The sequence below is a fragment of the Diadema antillarum genome, unplaced genomic scaffold (genome assembly GCF_040938485.1).
Source record: "Diadema antillarum isolate AM-2024a unplaced genomic scaffold, OU_Dant_1.0 seq00001548_RagTag, whole genome shotgun sequence".
Classification (NCBI taxonomy): Eukaryota; Metazoa; Echinodermata; class Echinoidea; order Diadematoida; family Diadematidae; genus Diadema; species Diadema antillarum.
In genome coordinates, this window is record NW_027272277.1 from 651,773 (window position 1) to 664,285 (window position 12,513).

Sequence of the window (12,513 nt, forward strand, 5' to 3'; positions counted from 1 at the left end):
AGCAAATCGAATGGAGTTTTCTGTAGGATGTGGGCAATGATTTATAGTTTCATACCCTGAATTTGTATTTAGATTGATTTACTATTTTTAAAGATATCATTGCGGAGGGCCCCGTTGTATTTTTTGGGGGGACATACTGTATAGGTACACTGGAAACTCTATAGGGTCATATAGAATACATGATTACACAATTTGGTATATATATGGATCCATCGACAGCAATGTCCGCCTCAAGTCTAATTTCTTTCACTATATGCTACCCACAGTGAGGCACCGCGTACGTTTGGGAAGGGAACTATCTCTTGCACTGTATATGTATGTAAACGCTATTTCCAGCCATAAGGGGAAATGCGGAATTAATGATACTCTGTGGAAATATTTAGAAAATAGCAACTATTGCCCTTTTTGAAAAATTATGCATAAATACTGGCTCAATGCAGAATTGAACTGACAAGAGCGCAAAATGCATGTTATACCACTAAATTTTGTTTGTTAATGAGAAAATACACCTCAGTCTTCTTTTAGAAAAAAAAACAGATATCGTACAACCATTTCTTGCATCCCTGCCAATCTCCCATAAATTGTATTGATGCATAGTCCGCTATCTGTACACACTATAACATCTCTGCCCTATTGTGGAGTGAAACGTTTATGTTCTTTTCTAAAAATGAAATAAAGTTTGAATTGAATTGAATTGAATTGAATTGAATTGAATTGAATTGAATTGAATTGAATTGAATTGAGTAGTCCTGAGGCCATAGATAAATTTTTTTATTTTAAATGATGAAAAAAAAACGTTGTAAAACCTTGAAGGGAATCAAAATTGTCCCCTTTGGAACGAATTACCCTTAAGATATATCTATAATTATATATATGTTTGTGTGTGTGAGTGTGCGATCGTGTGTGCGTATGTAAATGTGCCTATCTTTGTTTGTGTCTGCACATCAAACGTGACTTAGTTATAACCATGATTAATGCTTTGTACTGTGCAGGTGCCAGATATAAAAAAAGGAGACAAAGTTCGCGTCAAGTCAGACAAGGCATTACTCAAGAGATTACTTCCGGGTCACGGCGGCTGGAATGACGACATGAAAAAGGTATTAATGTGCTTGCACGTTTGCCTCTTTGCTTTGTTTCGGTATTTTTTTAATTTTATTATTATTTTTTTTAGCAAGCTTGTTGGGTTTTTTTTTTAAGAAGACGAAATAAGACGAAATATCGGTACACTTTTCCTTTTTGATACTATAAGATATTGATCACAATTTTGCATAATGATACTACGCAAAACGAGCAGACTTTCATGATGCAAATTGACTCTTTGCTGATAAATCGGTACGATCATGAAAGATCTTGCCTTACGAAGTCTAGACGTTGGTGACCCTGAGATTTTCATCACATAAAATGTGTTTGTTATGCTCTATCTTTTTGTAGCAATTAAATTCGGTGTGTGCTTATATCATGTATTTTCAGACTAAGTGTTTACGTGTTGCATCTTTTACAATATTTTAACATGCACATTTTGCGGTCTTTTCATTTTAATCATTGAAAAAAAAATCTTTCACGTGTTTATGTATAATGCGAAACACGATGACACACCATTTAAATCAATATTGCAAGCTCCCCCCCCCCCACACACACACACAAACACAAACGTACTTTCTCTATTCTCTCTCTTCCATCTCTAACTTTATATATTCCTGTATCTCTCTACCGATCTCTCTATCCATCTGTATATCCATCTAACTATTAACTCCTTCAAACCCCGACACCCCAAGGAGCTTGGCAAATATGCCAAAGTGATGAAGGTCGATACAGACGGGGATATAATTGTGAGGACGAAGCAGCGACGATGGAATTTCCATCCATGTTGTCTCGAAGTCGTCCAGAAGAGCGCCTACACCAAGGGTGACAGCGATGACGATGATGATACTTCGACTCTCAAAGGTATAATACACTGGATTCCCGTAATAATGTAGTCCTCATTTACGGACCGGCAGTTTTCTTTCGTTATAACCGAACAACAAATAATCAATTAAAATGTATAGAGCCGATAATGTTGCGGCCTGAATTGGTCGTTTACTTCGTTGTAACCAGAATCTCATTTAACCGTGTTCGTTATAACGGGAGTGCACTGTACTAACCTTGCTGCTGCTACAGTGCACTCCCGTTATAACGAACACGGTAATAGTGAAATTCAAGTTTCGAACTAAGTGAAAATGATGGCCCCAACATTACCCGCATTATATTTTTATTTATTGTTGTTCGGTTATAGCAAAATTTCGATCTAACGAAAGAAAACTGTCGGCCGAGTCCCGAGGACTTCGTTATGACGGAAGTCCACTGCACTACATAATTATGATACTTCAATGTCAATATTTTGTTCTTTACCTTAAACACTAGGTACACCAACATTTACGGGAATATTACTGAGAAGCGTGGAAACCCCCTATATTATTTCTTTTTTCTAAGCCAATAAATCATAAACCAATACAACAACCAGTTATTTTGTGTGTGCGTTTTAACGCGTTCTTGCAATACGTATCGTACGCTATACCTTTTGTTTTTGTGGTGCTGATGTGTGTGTTGGGGGGGGGGGGATGAGGCTAATCCTCATATTTCCTTCCTATTATCATCATCATGTACTGCAACCTACAAAGTTGCAGTACGTATACTTTCTCATACGCTGTACCAAAGACTCATTTTGTACGTCCCATCTCAAACACATAATTATGCTCCTGTCCACTCGAAACATAATGATAGATATCCTCCCACTTCTTCCCCTTAGGCCTGGGTGGGGACACTCTTCTGAAACTACTGGCGGCCGCAGGTGGAGGCGAGAGTGTCGGTGGAAGCGATCTCCATAAGCTACTGGAGAAGTTAGTGGCCTCTGACAGTGATAAGGGCGACTCCAGCGACTCGGACGGAGAGTTAGGCCCGGGCGTCAAACGGTTCCACTTAGCAGCAGCAATTGGAAATGTTTCAAAGGTCACCCAAATGCTTAGCCAAGACCCTCATCTAGTAAGTGTCCCTAGACGTTGACATTGGGAACTATTGTTACATCACATTCATGCTACAGAAATAAGATGCTAAGTTTTAAAGTCGATCATGTGAGAGATGTATAATAATCGTAAGAAAAACGAATTGTCACCGTAACTGAGTCCCCCATTTTACTCCTGTTGTCATGATTGTTCGTTCATGTTTTTACTGCTTGCTCCAGCTCTCATCCAAATATAAGAACCAGACAGCGCTCTTCGCAGCTATTGGCCACAACGAGCCAGAAGTTGTAAAGGCGCTAGTGGAGGCAGGAGCTGACGTCACACAACGGAGCGGCAAGATGAAGGGCACAGTTTTACATCATGCCACCGAAGGGTAATTACTTTTTATGTCGTAAGTTTACCTGGGACCATGTTCCTGGTCAGGATCCGCTTTTGAAGATGGTCCCCTGGATTTCAAATTTCATACATATCATAAATCATATACCTCATAGATTCCTCTCATCTGATTGGTTAAAAGTGGAGTCATGAAAATAGCTGTGCCTCATATTTTATCAAAATGACGTCATGGTTTACTGTGCCCGGGGCATAGAATCAACTGTGCCCTGTAAATAGGTTTTGAGACAGTCGCAACCCTGTACACATATAGATCACTCATATGTACGCACCAATATACGACCACCGCGCTGTCGATCAGCGTTGATTACGATTGCTGTAAAAGAGACTAGAATCTATATTTTCAGTATCTAATATTTCGGAATCTGTATTTTCGGTATGTAAAACAAATAATGACAGCTTGATATTCGGGGCACACTTAAAATTGTGTAGGCCCTCGGTGATGTGAAAACCATAACTATGCCCTGGTTTTCACATCACCTTGGGCCCATTATTTTAACGGTGCCCCTCATAGCAGTCATTATTTGTATATTATTAGAAGTGTTCCTAGCTCTGTTATACCTTCAATTTGACAGTGCGTTGTACTTTTTCTCTCTATTCGTTTTCCTGTAAATGATTGCACTCCATAATGTACATTGACGCGGACGAACAATTCGTACAGTCTATATGACATTTCTTTTGGTCATATGTATATACATGTATTTTGTTGAAAACGGATTGCAGATATAACTTGGATTAAACTGAACTGACCTAACGAATCAAATAGAATTCAGAAGGAGTGGCAGATCTGATAGCCTTTCATACGCTCAACGGATTACATCTGCATTATTTGAACATAAATCGGAGAGGGCCCAGAGCAATGTGCATATTTCTTTTAATATCTGCCTCGCGACCAGACAGTAAGTTTGTGAACGCAATAATGATAACGCCGACTATTTCCAAGGTCATCCTTTTTCCGTAGTAGCAGTGGATAGTGACACCCCCCCCCCCCCCCCCCCCCCCCCCCCCCCCCCCTCCCGAGCTGACAGTCCGCGCACCTGTCCGTGCTGGACGCCCCCTCACGGAGCAAACTGCCTGCCTTGTGAAAACTCTTTGAAATTAAAAAAAAAAATAATAATAATAATAAACGAAGAAATAGATATACATAAAATTAACATAAAATTATGATGTATACAAAAGGCATATTCAAAGTTGTATAGAGATCAGCAGATTTTACATGGAGAAAAGAGAAACTGGTAATTATAGATTTAAAGCAGATTGAGAACGAGGATGGTAATGACCAGACTACAGTACACTAAGATGTGGCGATCATCGTTGTTTGCTAAGCGATGAATTGGCTACACCCTGAGAGGAAACGGAAAGAGGCCAAAAAACAACAACAACAAACAAACAAACAAAAAACATATAAGTACACGACAGAGGGTGTTGGGGGGGGGGTACGACGCATGCTGAACTCTGTTAACAAAGTACAAAAAAGAAGGATATCGGGTAGCATTCCACTGCTACACTGGCACGCTGAAGTTTCACATCATCGCAAAGGCGTAGGCAGTTACCAGGACGATTATCCGTCTCAGACGGACTCTTTCTGCTCCGGGAGGAAAAAAAAAAGGAAAAGGAGAGAGAAATAGAAAACACCGGTAATTTAAGTGTTTGCGAACACAATGTTCACTAAATTGTCAACGTGTTTCAAAACATAACTGTTTGGGTATGCATTTTATGAAAGGGGCATAGGAAGTGACTGGCACCGTTCCTGATCGCCCCACAACCCTCCCCCTCTCCCTTCCCCAATTCCCCCCTCCCCTGACCTGTATACCGAGATCGCGCCTACGATGATTTAGTGAACATAACCATCCTCTGTGTCATGGATTATGGACAATGTGTTATACAACACTATGGGGTTTTCTGTGCCAATCGGCACCCAAAAGCACACAAAGGGTTGAGGGAATAATTTACCATTTTGCAGATGAAACAAAAACCCAGCACTTCAAAATAGTTCTGAAATGTGGGTTAGGGATAGAAAAAACCAATAGGCCTATAAAAGTTTGAACCAGTATAATCGATCTTAAGTATTGTTGAATATACAAATGTGAACAATAGTTGCAATAAAAAAAAATCCAGACTAAACCGTCTACAGTTATGGATTAATGAGAAACATAGTGATATCTCCATATATTTTAGGCTTTATTGCAAACATTTTATCTGGTATCACAGGATGATCTGTGATACAACTGACCTACACATAATTATGCATCAAAAGTGATATCTTTCGGTGACAAATATTTTTAAATCACTGCTCCCAAAGGTAAACAGCAGCTGAAACTATGACAACGGAAAGTAAATAAACACAGATAACAACAAAGCAAAACAGTTTCTCTCTTGTTCAATCATACTGATGTATTAACAAGAATTATGCAGCTCGTATATCATACAAACAATATGACTATCATTATTACGTCAGCGCTCATTTATAAGCGCTTTGCCACTTTATAACCACTATGTTATCATTATCGTATATCGTTTTGTTGTTAATAGGGGATACGTGGATATCCTATCTTATTTACTGCCGCTGTGTGGTCCCATACTGAACGCAAAAGCAAACGAAGGGCTGACCCCACTGCACGTGGCAACCTTGAGACATCAAAACGAGTGCGGACAAGTTCTCCTCCTTTACGGATGTAGTCCAAACGAGAAGGTTAGTTATGGAAGTTTGTTTCATTTCATTTAACTTTATCTTCATAATGTATTCCATTAGACGGTGACCTCATGTACATGCATAAAAAACGGATGTTATTCTGTAGACATACAAGATAACATTTGACGAATCATGGTTAATAATATAGGTTGTAGAAACAAAGAAAGCAACATTATCCACTTTAAGTAATGCACTGCTTGAATTTATTACGAAAAGTACAGACAACACAAAACAAAACCCATGCATCTTGCAATACACGTGAAGGCAAAATTAAGTGTAATAGTATACTACGTACATTATGGTTAAGTCCCCACCCCACCCCCCTCCCTGTATATTAATCAAAACTCTAAATATCCTTCGGCGACGAACTGACTTCCGTCCGAATACATACAGATTAATCAATTATCGAAAGATAAATGGACTGTTAGAATCAATGGCCTTGTAGTTCAATGATGCTATGAAAAACAAGAAAAAGAAAGCACGCAAAGGCGATTAAATGTGATATGAAAAGCTCTATCAGTGTAAATATACGTTTGCTGGAGTCAAATGTACCCACATGTCAAGGTAACAAAGGACTGAAGGAAACATAGTTGCCTACCTTTACAAAGAAATACATTGTAGTAATTATGTGGTACATTGTGTGGTATTGTATCAGGATATTGCTCAATATAAGTCGACATCCCCCCCCCCCACTTCTTTATAAGCTCACAACATTGAAAACGTATAATCGTACGGCTAGTTGCAATACAAAATCGAATGTCAGATGAAGTAAAATATGCTTTGATCATGACATTATCGTTAACATTATTGGTATACCTAATGAACATTACAGTGAATGAGTGTGATCTCACCGTAAAATCTCTTCCTGTTAGAAGCCATCTTTTGCTGATGTTATTTATTTATTTTCTTGTTTTAGTTTGCTAAAAATCAATTGATTGTCAAATTGATGCCATTCTCCAACACACATTTTGTTGGTTGGTTGGTCTAAATCGTATTAGCTCGCAGTGTCGATGAAACCTACTTTTATGACTAAGGAAGAAAAACGATGTTTCTGAGGTTATTCTTCAATTTGTCCGACACATTTGAAACTTTACTTGGTCTTAAAATCACTGTGATATAGGCCTGGATTTTCCACTTTGTGATTTCCGCAAAGTATTCATTCCAGACTTGGTAAGCTCTTTCAACACAACGACCTATCTTGTCGATTTCAAGAACAGGCCATGTTGCTTGTCTATATAAATACGCGAGCGGAAGTAACTGTTGCGACCGGGGTAGTACATTTCCTGTGTCAAAACACAAGGAAAGGCAATAGCATATGTGAAATTAAAAGGAAATAGTCGTAACCTTCAGCTATGCAAGTTCATGGCTTTCAATTTCGGTACAGTACACCCCGCACAACCAGGTTTGATCTACACACAGCTTTTTGTACTAATTGTACCGGATAGTTATGTATACCGTGGCCTACACGTTAACGTTTCTTGAAATTTTGATAATAATGGTATTTCGACTTTCCCATTTTAATCGTTTCGTTTCACACAAAAACATTCTCATTATAGTGGTACATTTTTCGTAAAGCAACATTCTAGAGAAAAAAAAACCCAAAAAACAAGTATTCATATAGTAGAGAATAAGCAAACAAAATTGATAAGATTAAAAAAAAATGTAGCTGGTATAATCAATTACAATTCCCACAGATACCAGGTGTTGCAACCACCACGTCACAGGTTCACAGAAATGCTCAAACATGTATTTTGAAGTTGTTCGTTTTATCATTGTTATGATTCAGCAATCATTATGTTTGTCCGTTTATGAAGGAGGCTGAATTATCACTATCATGAAAATACTTGCAATTATTAAAAAAAAAATAAATGCTTCAACAAACTCTATACGAGGATTTTAGGACTTGTTTTTAATAAAGACTCGTACCTGATCAACATTCTAATCTTCTTATCATCAGAGCCAATGTGTTTTTATAATACAAGAGTATAGTAAATATACGTTGTACTTAGTTTTCAAAAGTTAATACATGGACTGCGAACATAACGATTACATCGTTTGTTTATATATTTCAACAAAATTTGCGATGTACTTTTTGCTATATAACTTTATTTTACCAATTTTTAGGACAAGAAGGGAAACACTCCTCTGCTTGCTGGGATGGAAAGACCACATGACGACCTCGAGTTCATGTTCGAGGCCACCGACCTTGATGTCACCTCCACAAATAAGAAGGGATTTAACGCACTTCACCAAGCCGTTTTCCACAACCGTCGCAAGTAAACTTCCATAATCCATGTTTCACACATCCTGAGAACGTTATCATCCATATCTTTTTTTAACTGATTTACCCCCAATATCATTACTAAGGCCAGTATGTGGTTGTCATAATTATTCATAGATCATAGTCTTAAATGCCAACATGATGTTAGAATATTTTGTACCGCGTCCGTACGTCAAGTGTTTGGCTTTTTTTAATCAAATGATAATAAATTCCAAATAAGTTGTCATCCGAGAAATACCGGGACATTCTTATTTCCTTGGCAAATTTTGATTAAACTGAAATTACTGCAATGACATGTTTACACGGAACGTTGAATGCATGCACCAATCTAAGTTCCACGTTCATATTGTCTGCCCGTATCTGGTGATATTTCTCGCATACCTTTAATAACTGTATTTTTAGTTTGTTTGCTTGTCCATGAAACCGAAATATCCCCTAATAAAATAAACAAATAAAGCAACAAAACATATATTAACCTATTTTTGTTTTTGCTTTTGTTTTTTTTTTTGTTACCACGATATGAATTCACCCGGAATCGTTGACGTTTTGAAAAAAAAAAATGGAAAAACGAAAAAATCAATATCAACCGAGTTTCAACAAATGGCTTCATTTTTATCATCATTGTCATTTTTCATCATCTACTGCAGAACGGCTCAACTGCTGCTGGACCGTTTTCCTACCCTGGGGCCTACCCTCGCAAGTTCCCAGTCTACCCTGCATATCGCAGCCATCAACAACTACGCTGAAATGCTGGAAATACTCTTGAAAGCTGTACGTAGGCCAAACGAGACGTTATCATTTCAACATCCTTGACACAAGTATTATCTCTATCAGTCTGTAGTCCTCTTTTATTTTTGCAACTTCCATACCATCTTCTGCTACATATTGTTTTTTCATGTTTTATAGTAACGTAAACGTAAAAAAAAAGAGAATTGCCTTAAATGGTCACGACTTATTCGTTCATTTTCTATCGTGTTTTGAGTAATTTAGTTGCTTTATTTTTCATCTCTGTCAAAAAACATTATTCCATGTTATATTTCAGGTATTTCCTGTCGGTGAATTTGGTACTGGTTTTTATTTCCTTTCTCTCTCTCTTTTTTTTTTTTTTACAGTTTCTCTTACTCTTGTATATCAATTGCTGCATACTGCTCCTAACAAGAAACGTTTATACTTCTGATGTATTTGTATAGAAACAGACAGACAGACAGATAGGTAGGCAAGATGGTAACAGTAAATAAAGACAGATATGAAGAGCTTGCTTCCAAAAGGCGCTAAATTCATTGAAAAATGATGGATTTGGCGCCTTTTGGAAGCAAGTTCTTCATACATAAACATAATACACATAGGCCTACAAATGTTCATAGAAACAGGTCTGATTGAATTGCAGGGATCTGTAAACATAGATGGCCTAAATGGAAACAAAGAGACTCCCCTGCATCTGGCCGTCCAAGAAGGGGAAGTGAGTGTGTCGAGCTCCTGCTCGCCCACGGAGCCAACATCAACGCGAAGAGCAGGAAGGGAGAAACGCCGCTACACATGGCAGCGCGGCTCGGCGACAACGACAAGACGCCTAAGGATACCCCGACGTTGTCCGAAGTAAGTCGGTCTCCAAAGTGTCAAGTCCATTGTGTGTATTGGCAGGGGTTGACATTACCCGTGTCCAGTGGCATGTGTCACTATCGAAATTGATATCGGGTCAAAAAATATCCAAAAAGATTATCTTTAGATGGTGCCATTGGGCAGCAAAGATTCATAATAAAGTTTAATAATGTCCCTTTTTAAAAACGTGCCAATACAGTTTTTTTTTCGAGCCCCTAACATTTTAAATCCAAAGATTTAATGGCCCAACTGGACCACTAGAGAAAATGTCAGTGTCGAGCCATGGTATATGTATGCAACTGTAAAAAAGCTTAGTTAGTTTGCCATTTTTGCGCAAGATTCTGCCCTCCCTTGTGATTGCGACTATATAGTAACGGTCGTCTATTGTGAGTGTCGACATAGCTCTTAATACACTCAACAATGCTCCTCATTTCACTCAAAATATATGTCTGTGTGTGTGTTTTCTTTTCAAATCACATCAATATTAACCTCTCATACAAGATTTGTTGCCGGTAGAGAGGTGAGGCAAGTCGTGCAACTCAAAGCAAGACGTCCTTCGGTGTGACGTGATGCACGGCGTGTGAGCAGAGTTCAAAGGTTGTGCTAATCTTTCATATATAAAGTAACGTTGACCTTTCCCAGTCATTCCATGACACTAGCTAACCCATCTTCGAATAAGAATTTGACAGCATAGTTACAGTTCTGTAAATTTCATGCTTGAAAACTAACAAATCATGATATCTTTTTTTTTTTTGCGAAATGTAGTTTCATTCTTCTTTTTTTTCATTCTTGTGTCGTTGTCTTTCTTGTATGCAGTTGAAGGAGAGGTTCAGCCAACACGGAGTTTCGTCCACAGCAGACGCCTTGCTCGTCCTTCTTGTCAATAATGGGGCCAAGGCGGATGAAAAAGATCGACGCAGCAAAACTCCGCTAGACTTCATCAAAAACGAGACCCTTAAGGACCTGATAGAGCGACTATCCCTTGGAAAGAGGTGAGAATAGCACCCGGCATGAAACGTCACAAATAAAGTCGAAGTGAGTTGCATGTAGAAGAGTTCTGTCTATCACACGAGGTAGTAAAATCCTCGCTTAGAATTTCGGATCATTACAGGAATTCTGTGTTCTCGGTAAGTGTGGTGAATTCTAGCTCCGTGGTACCTTTTGAAGGAGTATAGCTAGTCTTGCTCCTATATACAGTGTATAAATCCGATGTTGGACAGTAGTGCTTACTGCTTATAAAAGATTTGATTATTGAAGGGGTTTCTCTGCTGAACTGTTGTTGTCATTTGTGTTTCGCCGGTGAGACAAGTGGCAGTATATCTGAAAACAGAGCCTAATTCAAACCTATCAGCAGTAGCACATGCTCTTTCCACTCATTTTGGGTAGAAAGTGCTTGTTGAGTGTGCTGCAGTTGGGAATAGTCTTCTCTTTTGAGGGGAGAAAGTATATTCGTTTCAAGCTCATGACATGTTCATGTATTATCTGCGCTCAAAAAGAAGTGAGCTAGAGCAGTGCAGCAAATCCGTATTCAGAGGCCTCCTTTTTGTTTTCTTTTGGGGAAAGAGATAGTAATATCACTGCCGAATACATCGTGCTGCTATTTCTTACTTTGATGAGATTATGAACATTCACATTACCGGTAGCTTACAGAGATTTCAAAGCTGCAGTTATTTTTTTTTTTCTTCAATCCGACCTCACCGTAGACATCACAAGCATATACCTGGTAATTATTGGGAGATCCGCAGAAGAAACTGGCTACTGTCAACTGGCAGTCGGCTACACTTACAAGCACTATTTCTTTTTTTGGGGGGATGAGCGTAATCTGAAACGTGAAAAGATGAAACTGTCTCTATATGGGGAGAGTAGGCATAGAGATAGAGAGATGTTACTGGTTTGATGTTCGTTTTGTTATGGTTCTCATTAAAGTCTGGTCCTGGAATCCACAAACGGACAGAGAGTCATGCACAAGAGCGGAAAAGGCTTTGTCACGCATATTGCCGACATTGTCAATGGCGATGCACCTCAAGGCTTGCAAGGTACGTTGTATGTATGGGCATTATAGCCCTGCTCTACATTGGATAAGACATAAGATTCTGACAGATTTACGGTTCAAATATCGATTCACCTCAGACATTCCTACAGGACATGCTCCACCCACTTTTGCAACTCGAGAAATGAGCAAAGAAGGAGCAAAAATTACCATGGCGATTCCGATATGAGCGCTCGGAAGAATACAGTTAGTAGATAATCCAATCCACTGTCATATTATACGAGAGATTATGCTGCAGGAAAGAAACGGGCAACTGAAATAGCTGTACACAATTGCGTGTACAGATTATTGAGGCTCAGAATATGTCTTGGATTAGTAAAGCCGGGAAGAAAGAGAGGCTTCCGAATATTTGCAACAAAATTAATAATATTGGTACAAATGCAGTCATTTTATTTTTTCTGGACCTTCAATTTGTAAATGCCAGAATGAGGATAAACCAATATCATAATCAAGATGTATATAAACATAATTGCAGTTGTAAATAACCTAAAGATACTACACT

General features: G+C 38.6%; 1 protein-coding gene across 1 annotated transcript; it reads left to right on the forward strand.

Annotated features, from left to right (window-relative positions):
* Positions 1–253: 253 nt before the first annotated feature.
* Positions 254–11,997, forward strand: LOC139710620 (ankyrin repeat domain-containing protein 16-like). Its single transcript, XM_071622544.1, has 11 exons — positions 254–265; positions 993–1,097; positions 1,776–1,944; positions 2,786–3,018; positions 3,218–3,369; positions 5,922–6,081; positions 8,206–8,357; positions 9,010–9,133; positions 9,750–9,958; positions 10,778–10,953; positions 11,888–11,997. The coding sequence occupies exons 1-10, from the start codon at positions 254–256 to the stop codon at positions 10,779–10,781; spliced, it is 1,320 nt and encodes a 439-aa protein (XP_071478645.1). The 3' UTR covers positions 10,782–10,953; positions 11,888–11,997.
* The last annotated feature ends 516 nt before the right edge of the window (positions 11,998–12,513 follow it).